This window comes from Pelophylax lessonae (genome assembly GCF_965119305.1).
Source record: "Pelophylax lessonae genome assembly, chromosome: 3".
NCBI classification, from domain to species: Eukaryota; Metazoa; Chordata; class Amphibia; order Anura; family Ranidae; genus Pelophylax; species Pelophylax lessonae.
This window is the reverse complement of record NC_138770.1, coordinates 288533923-288557909: the sequence shown is the minus strand read 5'-3', so window position 1 is coordinate 288557909 and position 23987 is coordinate 288533923. Positions and strand designations below refer to the sequence as shown.

The 23987-nt window shown below is 46.7% G+C and overlaps 1 protein-coding gene across 2 annotated transcripts in view; it reads right to left on the bottom strand.

Moving 5' to 3' along the window:
- The window catches only part of ATP13A3 (ATPase 13A3), a 449747-nt gene that overhangs the window by 346186 nt on the left and 79574 nt on the right, over positions 1-23987 (bottom strand). For both annotated transcript variants that reach the window (XM_082249624.1, XM_082249623.1), the window contains exons 3-4: positions 19096-19269; positions 126-311 (exon numbers count right to left, since the gene is read on the bottom strand). In XM_082249624.1, coding sequence (XP_082105750.1) covers positions 126-311; positions 19096-19269 — 360 coding nt within the window. The remainder of the gene's footprint in view (positions 1-125; positions 312-19095; positions 19270-23987) is intronic.

Sequence of the window (23987 nt, the reverse complement as noted above, 5' to 3'; positions counted from 1 at the left end):
TTTAACAGCACACATACCAGGAAATCGCTCTTATTTGTACAACAGCAGAAGTTATTAAACAACTATGATAAAACAGTACGGGCGAGCCTACGGTGGTTTTAACTATAAGGGAAAATGTCCTATACCTCATGTAATGGGGCTGCTGCATTGTTCATTGGATGATCTTCAGTGTGTTCAGAGGGACTCTCAGGAAGGTGGCTTGCATGTCCATTAGTCACTTTGTTGGTCATGGATTCAGGACTCTGAAAAGGTTCAGTTCCAGGACAAAACCGTATTCGTACTTTTGCACAAAACCACTGTCTGAATTCATCCTGGAATCAAAAAGAAAGATAACAGAAAATTTACAAAATCATTATATATCCCAAATCTATTAAAAACATTTTTCCTATATGTAAAAACACAGATTTCAAATTATGCAGTCCCACACTGATAACCTTTTACTGTTTAAAACCAAATGCAAGCCAAAAGCAGACCCCGGATTGAATTCTGTAAAGACTGCCTTTATTGTTTATCACCGATAGGGGGTAGCAGGTAGTTAACACTTTACTGCAATGACTTGATCAGAGAACGATAATCTAAAAAGAAAAACACAACATTGCAAAGCATTCACACAAATCTAAGTGATGCTTTTGCGGCAGCTTTGAGTCCCCGTTCACACTTAGGCGACCTGTGAGGCGACCTGGTCGCCTCACAGGTCGCCGTAGGTCGCCTTCCATAGGGAAGCTGCAGACCCGTTCTAATAGGAGCGACACAAGTCGCTCCGACTTAGAAAAAGGGTCCGGAGCTTCTTTGGGGCGACCAGGAGGCGACCGCCATAGACTTCAATGTTATGAAGTCCGTGGCGGCCGCTCCGAGGTCGCGGCGCGCTGCTCGCACCGCGACCTCGGAGGTCGCCCCCCCCCCCCCAAGTCGGATCGCGGCTATGTGAACGGGGCCTTAACATGCAACCGTCGTGTTGTTATTTCAACATTGTAGAAGGTAAACATTAGCAGTATACACAGTGTACTGCTGTATTCATCATAACGGATAGCAATGCAAAGGTTTATGGGGCCTCACTACCTTGCCCCAGGCAGAGAAGTTGCAGCTGGTAGGAAACCATTTGGACACCTTTCTACGAAGAAATCTCATTAAATTGATCCAGGAACGTTTCCATATCCATTACATCCATTACATGCATTAAATGTTTAAAATACCTAAATTCAAATCGGATTGATTCATGTTTTAATGATTTCTGGAAGGCACGGATAAGGTAAAAGCATTCAAGACACTTTCAGGGTTCTTTTCTTTTCTAGCACAGATCTCACAATGTTCACCCAAGTAATACTATTCTGCTCTCAGCTTTGCTATAATGCAAGGTTTTGAGGCCAGAATTGGACTAATCAATAAAGAATTCAGGAGGCAGGCAGTGCAGTGTTAGAGCCAGTAGGGTATATTAAGATGCCATGTGATTCTATAAAATACAAACGTATTGCCTGTACTTTTGGATGCAGTGGTTAGCTGAAATCTGTGATTCATCCAATCTCTTTTAAAGGCATTATAAACCTTCCAACTTGCATTAGATATACAGTGATCATGTAGTGTGTAATTTTGTCATTATGCAGTTTGCTTTTGATCTGTTTCTGCGGTGTATTTTGCGTTTTTTGCATACATAATTTTGCAGCGATTTGCGTTTTGCATTTTTTTTATGCTCTTTTTGGGCAATTTGTTGGTGGGCAGATAAAAAATGCAAATCACTGCAAAAAAAGGCACTACATGCTTTTCAGCAGCTTCTCTATTGAAGTCTATCGAACTAGAAAAGCACAAAAAAAAAAAAAAAATCAGTTTTGCATTGAAAAAAGTCCTTGACCCTTTCTAAACAGGCAGCGGCTGAAAAAAGCATAGATATGAACGTGTCCCATAGGAAATCATGTTAAATGAACTGTAGTGTGTTTCTGCAAAAAGCACCAAAAAACGCATAGGTGTAAACCAGGCCCATATTGGGGTTAAAAAAAAAAAAAAAAAACTAAAAATTAGCCCTTTATAGTACAGCCCTTTATGAAACAGCGAAAGTAAAAATATATTACTTATATCATATATATATATATAAATTAATAAATACACCCAGAAGTAGGATGCATGGGCATTTTACCTAGGGATCAATCACTATAGTTTCAGGGCCAATAGCAATTTTCCGGCCACCCTTCAGGCCGATAGCCGATATTCTGCACATTTAAAGTTTTTATTTTTACACTGTCCTTAAAAAAAAAAAAAAAAAAAACTGGATTTTTGACCTACCGTAAAATCCTTTTCTCTTAAGCTCATTGACAGACGCAGGACTGATATCTTGATATCCGTAGGGTTATACTTCCCCCTACAGGAGTAGGACACTAGGCAGGAAAAAAGTTCTGGCCACACCCATGGGCAGTCCCAGGGGGGTATATCCTCTCTCTCCCTGCTATAGGATGTCAGTTATGTAACAAAGCAGTGTCACAGACTCATACCAACCCAACTCAAAATAGAGGGGCGGGTACTGCTTCTGTCAATGAGCTTAAGAGAAAAGGATTTTACGGTAAGTCAAAAATCCAGTTTTCTCTGTCGCTCATTGACAGACGCAGGACTGATATCTTGATATCCGTAGGGATGTACCAAAGCAGTGCCATAAATGAGGGGTGGGATAACAGAAATAAAATCCAATCCAGAAGGCCAAAACAGAGCCAACCAGAAGAACAGAGGACTCATTGAAAACAAGAAGATGAAACCCACTTGAAAAAAACAAAACCCCAGAGGTAGACCAAAGGTCCCCTCAAACAGCAGCCTGCAAAACCTTGCGGCCAAAAGAGGCATCCGCCGATGCCAGCACATCAACCTTATAAAACTTTGTAAAGGTATGAACCGACGACCAGGTAGCCGCCTTGCAAACCTAAAGCACCGACGCCTGATGGCGGAAGGCCCAGGAATCACTAAGAGCCCGAGTAGAGTGCGCCTTAACAGGGAACGGAGAAACCCGACCCTTAATAGAATAAGCCTGCACCACCATCTGTCTGATCCATCTGGAGATAGTCGCGGCAGACGCAGACAACCCCTTTCTAGGGCCATCCGTGATCACAAAAAGTGAATCAGCCTTACGAAAAGAGTAAGTAGTAGCCAAGTACACCCTGATCGCCCGAACCACATCCAAGGAGTGTAACGCAAACTCCCGAGGATGACTGGGCTTAGGACACAGGGAAGGTAACACAATATCCTCATTCAAGTGAAAGTCAGAAACCACCTTATGAAGGAAGGATGGATTCGGACGAAGAACCACCTTATCCCTATGAACCACCATATATGGGGAACGATAGGACAACGTGGCCAGTTCCGACACCCTGCGTGCAGAAGTGATAGCCACCAAAAAGGCCACCTTCTGGAATAAGGTAAGCAAGGGAATCTCCCTAATATTTTCAAAGGGAGGTTTCTGGAGAACCGACAACACCAAATTAAGATCCCAGGGCGGCAAGGGCGGGCACACCGGAGGAGCCAGGTGCTGCACCACCTGGATGAAATTCCGCACCAAAGAATGAGCAGCCAGTGGCCTCTGGAAGAAGATCGCCAATGCTGAAACCTGGCCCTTGATAGTGCTCAAGGCCAGCTTCCACTCAACCCCCCCGTTGCAGGAAGGCCAATATCCGAGCCACCGAGTAAGAACGTGGAGGAACCCCGAGGGACTCACACCACACGATATAAGATTTCCATGTGCGATGATAGATCTTTCTGGAAGTCGCTTTCCTCGCTTTAATCAGAGTAGGAATAACTGAAACAGACAAACCCCTGTCTTTCAGCACCTGGCTTTAAACAGCCAAGCCGTCAAAGCCAGCGATCGTAAAGCAGGATGGAAGATCGGTCCCCGAGACAGCAGATCCTCCCTGAGAGGAAGTAGCCAAGGAGTGTCCGCGACCAGCCCGACCAAGTCGGTGTACCAGGCCCGACAAGCCTAGTCCGGAGCTACAAGGATGACTGGAATTCCCTCCGCCTCTATCCTGCGAAGAAGTTTCGGCAGCAACTTAAGAGGAGGAAAGGCATACAGCAGCTGATACTGCCCCCACGGAGCAACCAGCGCCACGCCCGGAATGTGAACTGCTGAAAGCGCCGGAACAAACCGTTCCGCCTAACAAAGAATGTCGGCCACTTCCACGGCTGCCAGAACACTCTTGGTGCCCCCTTGGTGATTGACATAAGCCACGGCAGTTGGCATTGTCCAACTGAATCCGAACCGGGCAGCCCTTAAGATGCTCGGTCCCGTGAACCAGACAAAACCTGATCGCTCTCAGTTCCAACACATTTATCGGCAACCTGGATTCTTCCAGGGACCAAAACCCATGAGCAGACAGCCTGCCGAGAATCCATCCCAACCCCGATAGACTGGCATCCGTGGTGACAATCGTCCAATAGATCGGAAGAGAGGACTTCTCCTGACTGAGCATCGGAGACCAAAGTCACCAAACTAGAGATTCCCTGGTCCTCTCGCTCAGCCGGATCCGATTGTCCAAGGAATCGGGATTTCGGTTCCATTTGAGAAGAATCTCCTTTTGGAGGGTCCGCGTATGAAACTGAGCCTGCGGCGACTCCACACAGAGGAGGAGGTCGCCCAGGTAGCCCAGAATCAATATGCCTCGCTTCCGCAACAGCGCCAGAACTGGGGCCAAAACCTTTGTGAAAACCCGGGGAGCAGCGGCGAGACCAAAGGGTAATGCCCCAAATTGATAGTGGTCATTTCCCACAGCAAAGCGCAGAAACCGCTGGTGTCCTGCGTAAATGGGAACGTGAAGATAGGCATCCTTGATGTCTATGAACGCCAGAAAATCCCCCTGATGCATGGAGGCTACCACTGTGTAAATGGACTCCACTCCTTGTTGCATCAAGTCCTGCACTGCCCCCAACAGAGCCGTTAGGCGATCCGGGGACAGTCGCATATTGGAAGGGAAGAACCGCGCCAGTGGAAGCGATCAAACCTCGATCTTGTATCCCGACCATATGACCTCGTGAACCAATTTGTCTTGAATCCTGGAGAGCCACGGGTCCAGGAACCGGCGAAGACGCCCCCCCACCCCTGATCTGGGTGGGGGCGCACCTTCAGGCTGAAGCGGTCTTATCCTGAGGTCTGAAAGGACCGTATTTTTGTTTATCAGACCAGGGTCTCTTGAAACCCCCGGGGGGGGCTTTGGAGGGCCTTGCCTTGTCGCCCGCCCCGGAGGAGCGAAAAAACTTATTGTGAGCTGAAAAGGAATATCCCTGTCTGCGGCGAGGTTTCTTACCCTTATTAGCCTGTGGTAGAAAGGTGCTCTTGCCCCCACTGAGATCCTTGATAATCTCATCCAAGGTAGCACCAAACAGGCGATCCCCTGAAAAGGGAGATCAGTCAAGGCTTTTTTGGAAGCCTGATCCGCCGACCAGCACTTCAACCATAGCATGCGCCGGAGGACCAACGCTGAGATCGACACACGTCCCAGCAATGGAGCAGCGTCCAGTGCGGCGTCACAAACAAACTGTAGCCCCTACACCATTTGCTCCAGCAACTCCGCCACGGCAGGGGGGGAGACTTCTCCCCTCCATGTCATGGCGTAACAGCTTGGCCCATTCCGTCAACGTCTGTAAAGCCAGAGCAATGGTAAACACTGGCCTCAAGGCCGACCCTGCCAGGGAGATTATGGAACGGGACACAGATTCCGCCCTACGATCAACTGGATCCCGAAAGGACGGGGAATCCTCCAACAGGATAACAGTAGCCTTATTTAGTCTGGAAAACGGCGGATCCACTGAAGGTGGCACCGTCCATTTTTTAAGGAGGGACTCTTAAAACGGGTAGCGCCTAGCAATCCGTTTGGGCATTCCAGGGGGTCGTTTTGGACGGACCCACTCCTTAATGATATCGTCAAGGCATTTGGGAAAGGGAAACACCTTTGCCACCCTGGAGGGCTTGCGAGTGCCAAAGGCAACTTCCGTATGAGCTGCATCCGCAGGTGCAACCTCCAGTTTTAGGGTCTCCCGGACGTCCACCAGTGCCTGGTCTTGCGCTATGGCGGAGGCAGAAAGGTCATCCTCACTATCAGAGGAGACAGGGCGCAAGACAGCAGCCCCAGAGGAGGAACCCGCAGCAGCAGCGCCTGGCTCAGGATCAGAATCTGAGGCATCAGACAAGACAAGGGTAGGCGGGGGTCGCTTTTTAGCCCCCCGTCCCTGACAGGCCACCTCCACCCGGGACACAAATCACTCCAGGACCGCCGAAAGCGCATCAATGGTGAGCGGAGAATCGGAGGGCCCTGCGGCCACATTGAGGGGATCAGGTGGGGTCACGTGCAGCAGGGTCCATGGCAATACCAGGGGAACCCGTCAGCAAAGTATGAGAAAATTGAGAAAAAATTTATTTTTATTTTTTTTGCAAAATGTCACCCAGCGCTACAGCGCCCCCTCAATGAGACAGCGTGCCTCGAGACCCCCGCAGAGAGAGAGAGAGACCCCCAAAAGGCTCACCACAAGATGCACCAGAGTTCAAAAGGACTGCTCTCAGCGTTGTCTACATGACAAGGAAGACCTGTGGAGCGATCTTCCCGGATCTAGGGAGGGGCTACGCCCCCTCACACGCCCTCAGTAACTCCCACAGCTGCCCAGCTCTGCAAACAAAACGAGCTGGGTGTACCAAGATGGCCGCCCCATGAGCCACATGAGGGACTCCAAACAAATGGCAGCCCCGCGCACTGCGGTGGGAAGGGGGGTCCCCACATCCACTAACAGACGATCGATCGGCAGGTAGGCCCTGGGAAGCCAGGGAGGAAGCCCCCCGCACAATAGCCGTCCGTACTCTGGACCCCCCCACCCCCTTAGCGGCTTGCATGAACGGCGAGCCACCCCACACAAACACCCCTTCCCCCCCCCCGTAGGGGGGAAGGGAGGGGGGAGAGGGACACCACAGGGGGAGGGTGCACAGGGGAACAGAGGGGAACCCAGATTAGTGTGGGTCCGACCGTCCCAGGGAGGGGCCCGGGTCCACCCCAGAGTCAGCCATGAGGAGCAGGGGGGGAAGCATTTACTCACCATACCGGAACAGAGTGGGCGCCACTCCAGACAAAACCCCTCACCGCTCAGTGGGGGGGGTGTCGGCCGAAGGAGACGCTGCGACTCGGCCGTCGACCGGTTGTATGCGACTCGGCGCGACGTTTAACCCGCGGGCCAGTCCCCGTCCAGCGGGACTATGTCGCGGCTGACCCAGCGCGGAGCTGGGTCTGCACGCGCTCGTAGGTAGGCTGGGGTGACCACTGGATCAACATCCAGTCCGTCGCCCAGATCCGGCATAATTGCTTGAAGATCTCACAGGAACAACTGGAGAAAATAGCGAACTAAAAAAAGATTGATCTAAAAAAGCTTGCCAGGACCAGAGATCCCAGCAAGGAACTTAGGTCCTTACTCCTGACTAGGCAGAAAAAAACTGACATCCTATAGCAGGGAGAGAGAGGATATACCCCCTGGGACTGCCCATGGGTGTGGCCAGAACTTTTTTCCTGCCTAGTGTCCTACTCCTGTAGGGGGCAGTATAACCCTACGGATATCAAGATATCAGTCCCGCGTCAGTCAATGAGCGACAGAGAAAAAATGTATTTACTTTTACTGCGGTCACAAGGAATGTAAACATCCCCTGTCACAGACAGGTACTCTTTACGGAGGGACCCCAAACCCATCCTCTGCACTTAAAAGCATTAAAAATGCCAAGTTAGGCCATTTTGAATGCTCGCACTTTTTTTTTTTTTTTTAAATCTGGCGCCTTTAAGGCTCCAGTACCCGGAAGTGATGTCATGTCGGCAGACATGCCAGCTGGTCATTCGGTTTTCCCAGTGGGATGGGAGACCCAGGGGAGCTGCGGAAGGCAGCGGGAGGGGGGGCGTCCCTTGTAATGACAGCTGAGGCTGATCGTCCGCTCTGAACAATGGTATCGGGGTAATGACACAAGCTGCAGGCAACACTGTGGTACAACCGGTCAGAAGGAACACTGTGACTTGGGCCGAGACCCAGTCGTATGCGATCTTGCGAGTTGTTTAACTTGCAGGCCAGTCCCTGTCCGATGGAGCTAGGTCGCGGCTGACCTAGCGTGGAGCTTAGGTCTACGCGTGCGCTCGTTTGACAGACTGGGGTGACCACTGGATCTAGATTATTCAGCCCGTCGCCCAGTCCGGCAGTTTACTGCAGATCTCACAGGGGGAAAAAAAAAAAAAAAACACAGGAGAAAAATTTACATCTAAAAAGAAAAAAAAAAAAAATTGCCAGGACCAGAGATCCCAATCCCTACACTGGCTACCGATCGCCCAGCGAATTAAATTCAAAATACCAACCACAAAATACAAAGCCATTTACAGCTCTGACCCGAGCTATATCACTAATCTTGTCCCTAAATATCACCCAAACCATCCTTTCCACTTCTCTCAAGCTCCCTTGTCTCCTTCTCCCACGCTCATCTTCAGGATTTCTCCAGAGCCTCTCCCATCCTCTGAAGCTCTCTACTTCAATCTGTCTGGCTATCTCCTACTCTAGCTGCCTTCAGGTCTATCACACCTCCAACTAATCTTTTACCACTTCAATCAGCTCATTACCCAGTTCCAACCTTTTGTACCACCTGCCCCCACCCTATTAGATTGTGAGCTCTTTTTAGCAGGGTCCTCTTAACCCTCTTTTTTTTCTATTTTATTTTATTGTAACTGTATTGTCTGTCTCCCTCTCAGATTTTAAAAACTCTGCGTAAACTGTTGGCGCTATATAAATCCTGTATAAGAATATTCACAATAAATAATAAAACAAGAAGCTAATAAATGTACATCCGGCATCTCCCAGTGTAGACATACATCAGCCACAATTTTACAACCAATGAGAGGTTGAGTAACACATTATCCAAAAAAAAAAAACAAATGTTGCTGCGCCTATTCCTTTGCATGTGCATGGTAATTGTTATCCTGCTATAAACAAATAAAATCACTCCACATAAACTTCCATAGTGTTCCAATAGGTGTACTGATAACTATATCAAAAGTATATTATCAAAACTGTCTGCCAGCACCCGCCAATCATTAGGCAGAGAGCCAGAACGTTGATCTGCCTATGTAAACAAGGCAGATCACCGTTTTGTCAGTAGGGAACGCATGGATCCTGGGTCTCTGCAAAGCAGGAACATGGATCCCCTAGTAAAAGCACCTCCCACAGTACACACACTAGCTAGGCACACAATAAACCCTTTGATCATCCCTAAATTTTTAACGCTTCCCAGCCAGTGTCAGTGCATTATTTTAGCACTGATCACTGTATTAGTGTCACTGGTCCCCAAAAAGTATCAAAGTTAGTGTTCAATTGTCTGCCGCAATATCGAAGTTCCACTATAAAAGTTACTGAATGCAACTATTACTATAAAAAAAATAAATAAAAATATCCCATAGTTTGTAGACGGTATAACTTTTGCACAAACCAATCAATATACGCTTATAAAGGATTTTTTCTTTTTTTTTAACCAAAAATATGTAGCAGAACACATACTGGCCTGAATTGATGAAGACATTTGATTTCTTCAATTTTTTTTTTTTTTAAGTATACGTGTGCCAATGTGCTCCAACATAAATTTAAATAATGTGCAAAAGTGTATAAGTATATATTTAGTGGTGCACTGAAATTTCTGCGGCCGAAAACTGGCCCCCGCGAGGAAGAGGGGTGCAGCACAGGTTTCAAAAAACCCCCCTCTGGCCAGCGGCCCGCCTCTCATTGATGATACTACTAAGAATATGTGTATGAACGAACACACAGGGCGTGCAGGCGAGTGGCCGCTAATAGCTATAACTGAGTGAGCCCTTCACTGCCCTGTCAGGCGGGTTTAGTTCATACACATAGTCGTAGTAGTGACATCACTGAGAGGCGGGCCGCAGGCCAGAGGCAGGATTTTTGAAAGGAAGGGCACAGGAGGAGCAGAGAGTTCGCCTGCCTGTGACATGGAGGTCCTGCCGTGCGGGAAGAACCAAGCATGTAAATCCCACCACAAGTAAGCAGATTGCCATCATCATGGGGGGGAGGGGGGCGCTCAGGCAAGGTTAATTACCAATGGTATCTGTATTATGCAGCATGAGGGGGTTAATGTATTGCCACTGGTCCCTGATGCATTAGTGACCGACCAGTGGCAGTTAATTAACCCCTTTGTGCTGCATTAGTGCAACCAGTATCAGTGCAACCAGTGTTAATTAACACTGACACTGGTGCCACTAATGCATCAGTGACCAGTGGCAATACATTAACCCCCTCATGCTGCATAATACAAATACCATTGGCAATTCAATTAACCACTTGCCAACCCGTCACAGTACATATACTGCAACAGGGTGGCAGCTACAGGTGTACATCGCTGCCTGTTTCTGGCGTATGCCCCTGTTCTACCCATTTTAAAATCATTTGGGGGGGAAACCGTCATTTTCAGTTTTCGGCAAAGGGCATCCTGAATTTTCGGTTTCGGCTCAGAATTTTTATTTCGGTGCATCCCCAGTATATATTGTTAATCCCCATTTTCTCACCACATCAAGTGGTCGAGTAAAGTGACACAGTGCCAAAAATGCCTTAATTATTAGAAAATGCTTATTACTAATTACCATATAAAAACGTTAAAAAATTAACACAGTATTAAAGTGCATAAGATAATAAACAAATACTCAATTATACAATTTGTTATAACTATACATAAAGTGCAGAGTGCTTGGTGCAAAAAATATCCGACAGTGACACCAGTGAATAAGGCACATCCAAGATCCAAAGGATGTATGCAGGATTTTGGTCCTTCTAGTGTGCCCAACAAGGTAAACAATAAAGTGCATGTATGTGAGAACAAATCAAAAGTCTTTCTGGTGCTTAGTTCTTAACCACTTTACCACCGGAGGATTTTGCTGAATTACGTCCAGGCCACTTTTTGCGATTCGGCACCGTGCGAATTTAACTGACAATTGCGCGGTCGTGCGAAGCCGTACCCAAACTAAATTTACGTCCTTTTTTTCCCCACAAACAGAGCTTTCTTTTTGATCACCTGTGCGATTTTTACTTTTTGCGCCATAAACAAAAAAAGAGCGTAAATTTTGAAAAAAACAACAATATTTTTCACATTTTTTTATATGAAATTCCCTTCAAAAAAATGTAAAAATCAAATTTTTTTTAATTTTTGGTCAATTTGTTTTCTGCTACCTAGGTTTGGTAAAAAAAAAAATCACAATAAGCGTATTTTGATTGGTTTGCGCAAAAGTTATTGCATTTACTAACTAAGGGAAAGATTTCTGTCATTTTTGGTGTTTTTTTTTTTTTAACGAGTAATGGCGGCGATGTGTGATTTTTTTTGCGGGACTGCGACATTGCGGCGGACAGATCGGACCCTTGACTGACATTTTTGACACTTTTGGGGGTACCAGTGACATTACTACAGTAATCAGTGCTATAAATATGCACTGTTACTGTAAAAATGACACTGGCAGGGAAGGGGTTAATTTTATTGGAGAGGGAGAGGTTAATGTATGCCAAGGATGCTAAAGGGGTCCTTGAAAGACGGAGAGTCCTCCACCGGTAGCACTGTGGCTTCATTTAACCTAGAAACCTGAGAATCATCCACCAGCGAAACTGTCAGTTTCTTCAAAAGGGACTCTTCAAAAAGGATACCTTCTAGCGAAACGCTTCGGTATCCCGACCATGCGTTTTGGGAAACACCACTGACTTGGGACAAGGTCATCAAATAGGCAAGAAAGCGGAAAACCTTAGTCGCCTTGGATGGTCTGCAGGTACCAAATTGCCCTGACGAAGCATTAGCCGAGTCCATCAATTTTAAAGTTTCCCCGCTTTAATACAATCAGTGCCTTTCCCAAGCGCCTTTTCATGCGCTTCTGTGGTGGAAGAGGATTCATTCTCACTGTCAGAGCACTTCGGGTGCGTGGATGCAGACTCAGTAGGGTAACTCGTGTCCGCGGCAGCCAAATCATCCTCAGAATCTGAGGAAGCAAAGTATGCATGTGAAGGCAGGGGGACGCTTTTTGCTAGGCCTATGTTGAAGGGCCATATCAACTTTTGACACCAGTGACTGCAGGACCGTAGTCATGGCCGCCAGGGTGGACTGAGACCCAGCGGTCTCAGTCCACCGCAGTGGGTCAGATGGTGACACGTGCTCCAGGGACTCCATGATTAACCTGGGAATCGCCAGCAAAATCTGGAAAAATATCGCTGTAAAAATCCCCCCCACCGCTGCACCGGTGGCACCACAGGTCCAAGCGCACCAAAAGCGCTGCTATAGAGGGAGCTTGCACCTCCACAGGGAGTCACTACCACCGACTCAGGAGGGACACAGAGTGCCAAGCTGCATGCCGTGCTGAGATCAGAGAGGAAGAGGAAACACAGGCACTGCCAATAGAGGTCCACTGCTGAATCACTGCTCTGCAAGCTACAAGAAAATGGCCGCCACATTGATTTCAATGGGGAACTACCAAAACATGGCCGCCGAGCTATACAAACAGACGCCGATACCAATAGCAGTCATCCACAGCAAAATGGTGGCGCTATGCGACGCCCACGTGACTCCCGGGGCCCCTAAAGGACCCTCAGGTACATGCAGCCAGCAGGAATTCACCAGGGGAGAGGGGGGGACACTACTCATCGCACCTTGTAACAGAGCAGGCACCAATCTGGGCAGACCACCACATTATCTTGGAATGGGGGTCCTGCAGGCCAGAGGTGTGCTGCGACACAGGTCGTGAACAGGGCTATGCATCCTTGTGAGACATTTAATTCGCCGGAGAGCCTCCGTCCGGTGGGGCTATGTCCCAGCCAACCTAGCACAAGGCTGGACTAGGAAGACTAAGGATCTAGGATATCTAGTGCGTCATCCAGTCCGGCAGTTGATTGTAGTTCTCACTGAAACAGACTTGATTGTGGTTCAGAAAACTATAAAATAAAAAATTCAGTTTAAAAAAGGAAAAAATGCCAGGACCAGAGATCCCAGCAAGGAACTAGGTCCTTACTCCTGACTAGGCAGGAAAAAAAACTGAAGCCCTATAGCAGGAAGGGGGAGTATATCCCCCCTAGGACTTCCCTATAGGCATAGTCAATTTTTTTCCCCACCTAGTGTCCTAGCGTTGTAGGGGGCTGCATAATCCAAGGGTCAAGAAGGTATGGAGCTGTGTCCGTCAATGAACAAAAGAAAAAAATGGATTTTTGACTTACCGTAAAATCCTTTTCTCTGAAGTTCATTGGCAGACGCAGCTTCATATTCTTCTTAACCATTGGGTTATGCTGCCTCCTACAGGAGTAGGACACTAGGAAGGAAAAAAACTTTACCACGCCAATGGGGCAGTCCCTAAAAGGCATATACCCACTCACTCTGCTATAGGATTCAGTTTTGTTGCAAGCAGTGAAAGAAGTAAAAAAAACCCAATCCACTCAAAAGTAGAGGGGCAGGTGCTGCGTCTGTCAATGAATTTCAGAGAAAAGGATTTTACAGTAAGTCAAAAATCCAGTTCTCTCCATTGTTCATTGACAGACGCAGCTCCATATTCTTCTTAACCATTGGACGTCCCAAAGCATTATTTGCATGAGGGGTGGGGAAAAAACGCAGAGAAAGAACGTCATTCCCAAAGGCTAAACTTAGCCAACCAGGTAACATGGAGCTTAACCAGGAACAACTGGAGCTCACCTAGCAACAAAATACACCCTCAATGAGAAAAATTGCTCTTTTAAAACAGCAGCCTGCAAAACCTTGCAGCCAAAAGAAGCATCAAAGGATGCCAACACATCTACTTTGTAGAATTTAGTGAAGGTGTGCACAGACGACCAAGTTGCCGCCTTGCAAACTTGTATTACTGACTCCTGATGGCGAAAGGCACAAGAGGCACTCTTCGCTCTAGCAGAATACGCCTTCACATGGAAAGGTGGAACCTGGCCCTTAAATGAATACGCCTGTACCACCGTCTGCCTGATCCATCTGGATATGGTCGCAGGCAGCAGACGCAGCCCATCCCTCCTGAGGTCCTTCAGTGAGGACAAAAAGTCTGATTTCCTGAAAGACTCAGTAACCGCCAGGCAAACCCCAATTGCCCGGACCACAGCCAAAGAATGCAAGGCAATTTACTTGGGCTGCTTGGGCTTAGGACAGAGTAAAGGCAGCACAATGTCTTCATTCAATGGAAATCAGAAACCACCATAGGAAGAAATGACTGATTATGTCGAAGTGCCACAATCTCTGTGGGCCACCAGAGGAGGAGAACAGCATGGCAGGACAGCGCCGCCAATTCACATACTCTGCGGGCAGAAGTAATAGCCACCAAAAAGGCTACCTTCTGTGACAGTGTAAGCAGAGGAATCTCCCTAAGTTTTCATAGGGACATTTTTGATGAACAGACAGTACCGAGTTAGGATCCCAGAGAGGTAACGTGGGACTGTATCGGAGGAGCCGCATGAAGAACTCCCTAGATAAAAGTGTGAATTAAAGAATGCGTAGCTAAAGGGCATTGAAAAAACACAGCCAAAGCAGACACCTGGCCTTAACTAGTACCGAAAGCCAACCGTTGCTCACCCCCTTTTTGGAGAAAAGCCAATATCCTAGCCACTGAAAAGGAGCGTGGGTGCACCTTAATCGATTCACACCTTGAGATGTACGATTTCCACGTACGAGGCAGGGCCAAGGATCGGAGTCACCACAGAAGAGCACTTCTTGCGTTTTGACTCAACTGAAATCAGATTGACCAAAAATTTTAGATCCTTGTTCCACTTGACAAGGATTCTTGTGTGGAACTGGGCAAACGGAACCGCCCCGAAGGTAGACACAATCAAGCCTAGAGCTCGCATGCAAGTCTGCAATGAGGACAGAGTGCTGGATAACAGCAACTGAATCGCCCTCTGCAACTTTTGCAGATTTTCCGGGGGAAGAAACACCCTCGCTGAGTCAGTCCCAGGTAAACTATTTTGGAGGCTGGAACCAGAGCAGACTTTATTAAATTTGATGGTCCAACCGAACTCATGCAGAGTCTGTACAGCGATTGACAGATCACCCACCAGAACAAAGTGGGAGTCTGCTTCTAAGAGGAGATCGTCCAGGTACCCTAGTACTGCAATCCCCCGCTGTCACAGTAATGCCAATACCGGAGCCAACACGTTGGTGAAGAGCCTGGGGGTGGAGGAGGCGAGACCAAAGTGTAACGCCACAAATTGATAATGTTCCTCTCCTACAGTGAAGCAAAGAATACACTGGTGTCCAGCGTAAATAGGGATGTGCAGATATGCATCCTTGGTATCGATAGAGGCCAAACAGTCCCCTTGGTGTAGGAACGCCACTACCGTGCGAATGGACACCATTCTAAATCTCTGTACCCGCACTAAGCAATTCAGAGCCTTGAGGTCAAGAATTGGATGCACTTCCCCTTCTTTCCTGGGAACAGTAAACAGGTTTGAATAAAACCCTTGAAAGTGTTCCCAAAAGGGAACCGGCATAAATCACCCTTTGCGACATCAGATCTTGCACCCACTCTCGTAGATCCCTTAACCAATCTGAAGATAGGAGTAGATTGGACGGGAAGAATCTGTCTGACATTCGGGACCTGAATTTGATCTTGTAACTCAATCAGAGCAGCTCGTGGGCCCATTTGTCCTGAATCAAGGAGGTCCCTGGTTCTGGACAGATGCGGGTGAGGGCATCCCTTCATGCAAACGGAGATTTGTCTGCAGATCTGGAGGGGCCTGTTCTCGGCTTACCCAACCACGTCTTCTTGGGACCCCCAGATGACCTAAATGGCTGAGGTCCTTTCCGCTGACCAGCTTTTTAGCCACACCATGCGTGGTTACCATTATTGCGTTTAGAACAACTTCACTGACTCGCAACAATTTTGTCACAGTAGGCGTGAAAAGGGAGTACCTTTGCCGCTTTTAGGGGATCTGCAGGCCCCAAGGTTTGAACAGCACAGGAGCTGTATCCAAAGCTGCAACACAAATAAACTGCAGCCCATGGACCAACTGGTCCGCTAAATGAACATAAGCAGTGGGGACCTGCTCACTCCCCAGGCCCTGGCACAAAAGCTTGACCCATTCAGTTAAGGTCTGAGACACCAATGCTGAGGAAAAGACTGGCCGCAATGCCGAACCAGTCTTAGTAAACATGATGCGCGCCGCAGCCTCCGCTTACCTGTCAGGCGGGTCCTTTAAGGACGGGAATTCCTCTCTACTGAGATCATGGTTGCTTTCTTCAACCTGAAAACAGGAGGGTCCACCACTGGAGAATTAGTCCACTTTTTTTAAAAAGTGGCTCCTCACAAGGGTAACATACAGCAAAACTTTTGGGGACCACAAAGGGTAATTTTGGTTGTTCCCATTTCTTACAGGAAAACCTATCAAAATAAGGCACATAGGGAAACACCTTTGGAGCGCAAGGTGACTTATGCGTTCCAAGCGACACAGCCACATCCGTGGCTACCACAGCTGCATCCTCCATTTTTAAAGTCTCACCTACTGCAGTGATAATTGTGTCTACCAGCTGCTGCTGTGACCATGGAGGAATCATCCTCACTGTCGAGTGGATCTGGGGATGTGATATTAAGCCTCCCTGGATGGGCCGCGTCCACGGCGGCATCAGGCTCAGAATCAGAGATGAGATCAGAGATGAGACAGACTTAACCGAGGACCTGCCACCTCCATGAGAGGGTCAGTAGGGGAGATGTGACCCTGAGGCTCCATAAAAGGAAAGGAAGACCTTGCCGTACAAAAACGATCTTTTGGCACAACTAAAGGATACCCTCAAGGCTCAGGGTACCTATCAACAGAGAGAAAGATAACAGGGACCCTCAAGGACTTACTCTACTGACCAGAACAGTGCAGAGAATTCGAACCCAGCATCATCATGACGCCATCCCTATTCATATGTCCAAGGCACAGGAAGAGAAAACTGAGGCGGAAGAGGAGGAGCTTCGGCATCCTCACGAGCCCTCAGTCATCTCCAGCGTTTCCTGGGCCAAGGGAAAACGGCCCCCGTGATATCATCGGGCTACACAAACATGGTCGCCAGCCGGACACCAGCTAGACTAAGGGAAAATGGCCCCCATGACATCACCAGGCTACACAGATATGGCCGCCAACCGGAGACCAGCCAGACAAAGGGAAAATGGCCATTAGCTACAGCATGCTGCCAGGATCTTCCCTGCGCACTCTGCAAGGGGATCCCTCCAAGGACACACGTTTAGGGGAGACTCTGCTGTGCAATCTCCACCAGTCTCTGCACTGGGAGCCCCCTGCACTATACCCACACTGCAAACAGTACAGCATGCACCTAGGCGTCTCCTACACTGGGACCCCTCCAGACTATCAGGGCAGGACGAATACTATCCCAGGACCCTTACAGAGTGGGGATAGCGGAGGAAGACCCAAAGGGTCTTCCCTGTATCCTCTGCCCTGGGACCCCCACCAGACTCCAGGTCCAGACAGGGGGGAAAGGGAGTGGGGGAAGCCCAGCTCACTGAGGGATTTAAGGATGGGAGGAGGGAACTTGCAGGCAGGTCTGACCGTCCCTGGAGGTAACCGCGTCCACAAAAAAAAAGGGGGGGGAGAGGGGGGACTGCACTTACCCTTCCACGGTGCGGGTTATGCTCCAGACAGAATCCTTGTCACCAAAGTAGGTGAGCTGTCGGCCCAAGGACTGCTGCGACTCAGACCCAATCCCGGTCGTATGCGACCCTGCGAGACAATTAACTCGTAGGCCAGCCACTGTCCGTGAGGCTATGATGCAGCCGTCAAGACACGTAGCTGTGGTCTGCACGCACTCGCTGGCTGGGGGAACAACTGGATCTAGATTATCCAGCCCGTTGCCCAGCCCAGCAGTTGACTGTAGATCTCCCGAGAGAAAAAACATAAAAGATGTAAGGAAGGAGAAAAAAAAATGCTAGGTCCAGAGATCCCAGCCGGGAGCCTAGGTCCTCTTCACCCCCATGCTCCGGAGCATGCCCTGTACCCCATGCAATGAGTTCCATGTGATCTTCCTATGGGTCCCACACATACATTTCTTAGCACATCTCTTAGCCTGATGCAAAATGATTCCAAATATATATGTCATGCACTTTTCAAGTGTTCAAGGTCAGTGTTTATTTTATATTGGCAGGGTTATACTAGCTATTGCTCATGTTTTATGAGAATGTGGTTTGGATTTTGCACCTGAACATCTATATATGGTTTTATTATATATATATATATATATATATATATATATATATATATATATATATATATATATATATATATATATATATATATATATATATATATATAAATAATGTTTTACTACTCCTCTGGTTTCTATATTAAGTGTTTCAAAAGCTGCTGTTTCCATACGGCTGCTGACACAGTCTGGTCTGGCTTTGGGAGAATGTCTGACTCTGGCTTAGGTGGGCGTACCTCCCACCTTCTTACCATCTGACCCCTCCCCTCCCTTCGACCCCCCACCCACCCGTTGGTTGGGGTGGAACAGGAAGAGGTGTGGCCAGCTCCCATTTAATCCCTGGCCTTTCCAGAGTGTGGTTCAGCAGCAACTCTTTTTGGCTCTGAGGAAGGGGGTTCGCCCCTGAAACGCGTCAACCTAGACACAGCAGCCTCATGCGGCACACTGCATACCATTCAACAGTGCGGTTCCTTGGCTACCTTGGAGACTTTAGGTGTATTATGTTGATGTGTGTCCATACACACCTGCTTTGTGAGTATAATGTATACTTTTGATACATTTTTAGTGGTAATGCACTAGGTTGGTGCGCCCCTTTTTTCTTCTTTTCTTACTCCTGTTTAGACAGAATAAAACTGATTACCTAGAGCAGAAAGAGGGGTTATATACCAAGTTTAGGACGCCCCATGGGCGTAGCCAGGTGTTTTTTTGTTCTGCCTAGTCCTATTCCTGGAGGAGGCAATATAACCCAGTAGTTATGATTTATGGAGTACTGTGTCTGTCGATGAACAAAAGAGAAGATAAACCCTACAATAAAGAAAACACATTTCTGTGAATTGATAGCAATAAGTGATGTTAACTATGTACATACAGCCTGGTCAATCCAGTTTCAACATCCCCCCCATACTTACAGTGGTTCTTAGCAGCACAACATCACACTCTTTCAATGTCCTTCTAGTGCACGTCGCCTTCACACGCCATTTAGGCAGCCAGTAGAGAAGGAGCAGCAGAAAGCCACCAGTACACAGTATTCCTACTGCTACCAGAGCCAACTTCCACCGGCACAGACTGTAACCACAGATCTCCTGCAAGAGAATAAAAAAAAAACGGTTATAGAACTGTGCCTGGATAAGAAAGCCACTGAAAGACAGATTACACCCCCCCCCCCCCCCCCCCACACACACACACTTTTTTTCAAAGAACACTTTCAAAACTACAAAATATTATTTCCAAGGTCAGTAGCAAAGTAGAGATAGCTAAATACAGGCACGTAGCCTGTATTGTTCAGTAATTACACACATAGGGACAAAGAGGACCACTTTAAAAAGGGTTAGTTTACGTTTTCAGAAAAAAATTAAAAGATGAACACTGTATACCCTCCACCCACACCCTCCCTTCCCAGTCCCTGCTGTATTTAAAGCAAAAATAAACTCAATGATTCAATGTTTACCCAAAACAGATATACCTCACACACACACACTAGTAGTATATTTTGTCGTTCAACCCAGCAGGGGTGAATGAAAAAACAACTGACAGCTCGGGGGAGCAGCTGTACTAACTATGCAACGTTAGCACAGTGATCTCCCCTGCTGTTCTATTGTGTTCTGACAGGGGGACGGCCTCCCCATGCCGCCAGAACACTCCAGTCACTCTCAGCCATTGGCCGATCGGCAGAATTTTTTTAGTCACGCCACCATCAACAGAGGCCGGCCCAATGGTCGGCATCTGTCCGACTGGCTGCAGTACACTGAGGCTGAATGTCAGCCAGTTTCTACTGAACCAGCTGATGCCTCCTGACATTTGGCCAGTAGGTACTAGGCTTTAAATTCAAGGCATGTCTTGGATGATAAGGATTACAGTTAGTGTGCTTATGTCAGCTCTCAACTGAACGGTCAAGCCATCAAATGGCTGGTGTCATAGATCACCACATGGGCAACCCAAGGCAAGCTGCAGAACAACCAAAGGTAGAACAACCAAGGGTAGGAGGGCCGCTTCCTTGTCTGTAAATTCAGGAGGGTTTAGTCCCCCTTCAAATCTGTGGTTGATGAGCCGTCAGTACCCATGCAGCTAGTGAAGCAGTCCCAGGATTTGAAATCGCCATTATTCTCCTCTTCTCTGCAGCATTTCTGAAACAGGTCAGAGCGATCCTCTGTGCCAGCGCTGACCAGTCAACCGCTCTGATCTGCAGAGACCAGGGATAAGGGCGTACAGTGTTAGTCAACCTTTTTATTGTTGCTGAAAACATGAATTTACACTCTAATCACTGCGGGCCCCCACAGTATATTGTGCTGTATCATGTACATGTATGTGATTTGGCATTTCCGATATAAAACAAAGCAAAGCAGGGAGAAAATCTGCCACATTTATTCATAAAAGCAGCATTTATTGAACAATTTGCTAGGCACATAGTTTTTATTGCCCCTAGATGTTAACCCCTTCCCAGCCAGTGTCATTACAGTGACAGTGTATATAATTAGCACTGATCACTATATTAAGGTCACTGGTGATGTCAGTGTCAGTTTTCCCATCGCACTATCACAGTCCCACTATAAGTCGCTGATCACTGCCATTACTAGTATAAAAAGAAATAAAAAATGACAGTATATATTAGGGCTGCACGATATTGGGGAAAAAAGTATATTGCGATATTTCGTTTTTAACGATATATATCGCGATATTTCTCCAGACAGTCTCCGGAGGAGGGATCAGTTAGCAGAGCTCAGCTTTCTGCCAGGGGATCCACCACACTCCTAGAACTTCTCCCGCCCGAGCCTTGTGTCGGAGCCAGAGTGTAGAGGAAGCGGGCTGTCGGTAGCAGCCTTTGTAAGGAGCACACTGATTGGCTGGGAAGACTCTAAAGAGGAGCCTGTGTGGTGCTATGAAGAGTATATCTTCGCTCAGTGTATATACTGTATACAATGATCAGCTGGGGGGTGAATACACCGTACAAATGCCAGTCACATCTCCTGTACAGCAGGCGCCTCCGCTCAGCCGCAGCACACACCGCCATCCCGCCGCACCGTGACACGTGACCACTCACCTGCTGGAACGATGACAATCAGGAACTATAAGATTATCTCAATATTCCTCCGTGTTCCAATTATTATCATTATTTCCCCCGAATCCCTAACATCCCCGCCCACTCCTTCCACACTTCCGCCAGACTAAGTTCAAATCGCGCGGGCACGTCCGAACGTAGCTACTGATTGGTCAGAGGTTCTCCGCTCTAATTGGTGGGCGTAAGGCAAGGCTGTGTACAGATTGCTACGAGTTCAGTGCGGGTTAGCATTGTGTTGTTGCTGGCCAAGGTGATGTGTGAATAGTGTGGGGATGGCTTGCACACATCGTTCTGTGTTTGGCTGCTCTTACTTCTGGCAGTAATATAATTGTATACAGGATGACGCTGCTGTCGGAGCCAGAGTGTAGAGGAAGCGGGCGGTCGGTAGCAGCCTTTGTCCCGCAGTGCTCCTCCACCATGCTCCGGACATCTCTCCCCTCTCCTGCTGCAAACACTGTTCCCCCGCCATGCAATCTGCCCCGTACTCCAGCCCTCCCTCTTTGTCAACAGCCGACCATTACTCCGCCCATTGTCTCTCCATTGAAAAACATTACAGCCTTATCCCGCCCCCGATGCAGCCAGGAGAGACAATGGGCGGAGAAGGGCGGAGTAATGGTCGGCTGGATACTAGAGGCAGAGCTGGGAGGGAAGTGTGGGACGGACGCAGTCACTAAGTCCTCCTCCTCCCCCCCGAGTCCGGACTTCTCCCCGCTCTGCCTAATGCCTGAATATTGTGGCTTCGGCGATATGAATATCGCCTGTGCCTGCAGAACGATAGTCGATATCACATCGACTATCGTTCAGCCCTAGTATATATATCCCATAGTTTGTAGACGCTATAACTTTAGGGCTGAAATATCTAATCAGTCTAATCCAGTGTGTCTCAACTCCGGTCCTCAGGGCACACTAACAGGCCAGATTTTAGGTATTACCTTGGGGAGATGCAGACTAGAATGCTGCAATCATTGAGCAGCAAATTATATCACCTTTGATGTATTTCAGTTTTATTGCAAACCTGGCCTGTAAGTGTGCCCTGAGTACTGGAGTTGAGAAACACTGGTCTAATCTATTAAAAGATTATTATTATAATCTTCAAAATGTTCAGTCTGTTTTTATTCATACAATTTAAAAAAAAAAAAAAAAAAACAGCGGTGATCAAATACCGCCAAAAGAAAGCTCTATTTGTGTATGACTGCACAATTGTCAGTTAAAGTAGCAGAGTGCTAAATCGAAAAAAAAAAAAAAAAAAATGGACTGGCCATGAAGGGGTAAAACCTAACAAAGCCTACATGGTTAAACACAGGCTGTCTGTTCATGTGAACAAATCCTAAAATTGTAGGTCTGTGCTAATAAAGATAAAATAAAGAATAGCAAAGCACTCTGCCAAACATGCACATTTCTCTAGTTAGGCTCTTTTAGATAACACAAAAGACAGCTCCGAATTGCACAATGATCAATTGTTTTTTTTGTCAATTGTAATAAAATGCTTTAAATTGTATATATAACAAACCAAAAAGGATAAAATAAAATAAGTTCATTATAATGCATTATGCTGCTTAAGAAAACACACCCAGACTTATTTACTCAATTTATGTACAGATGCTTTGTACTATAAAGCAGGAGAGTGGCTCTCCCTCAAATGTATACAGTTTTGGGTCTAATTATAGGATCAGCATGGTGTGTGACATTAGTTTTCCTAAATGCTTTTCCGAGTAGGCTGTGTCAATTAGCACATGGCCAGAATCTATTATTTGATTTCAATAACAATGTATAGACACGCCAAAACATACTCAAATTGTTATTGTGGCACCTTAGAGCAAGGTTTCTCAATCTCTTTTTTCAGTCACAGCAGCCTTTAACATTATGCACAATATAAAAAAAAAAAAAAGACTGAAAATATTGTGAAAAAACGCATTTTTCTTTGTTTCTGTCATAAAATTTTGCAAATTAGTAATTTTTCTTCACAAATTTTGGCCAAAATTTATACTGCTACTTATCTTTGGTAAAAATAACCCAAATAAGTGTATATTATTTGGTCTTTGTGAAAGTTATAGAGTCCACAAGTTATGGCGCTAATCATTGAAAATTGATCACACCTGATGTACTGAAGGCCTATCTCATTTCTTGAGTCACTAAAAAGTCAGGAAAGTACAAATACCTCCCAAATGACCCCTTTTTGGAAAGAAGACATTCCAAGGTATTTAATAAGGGGCATGGTGAGTTTTTTGAAGTTGTAATTTTTTCCCACAATTTTTTGCAAAATGAAGATTTTTTTTTTTTTTTTTTTTTTTTTACAAATTGACGTATTAACCACTTAAGCCACGGAGGATTTGGCTGCTCAAAAACCAGGGGTCTTTTTTCAACTTGGCACTTTGTGACTTTGACAATTGCACAATGCTGTACCCAAACTAAATTTACGTCCTTTTTTTCCCACAAACAGAGCTTTCTTTGGTACTTTGGTGGTATTTGATCACTTCTGGGCTTTTTATTTTTTGCGAAAATAAAAAAAAGAGCGAAGATTTTGAGAAAAAAATTATATTTTAAACTTTGTCTTTTAAAAAATATCCAATATACTCAATTTAGGTCATATATTTTGGCCAAAATGTATCTATCTACATGTCTTTGACAAAAAAAATCTCAATGAACGTATTTTTATTGGTTTGCGCAAAAGTTATAGGGTCTACAAACTATGGAGTAAATACTGAAATTACGCAGCTTTAATTTCTGACTGCCTATTTCATTTCA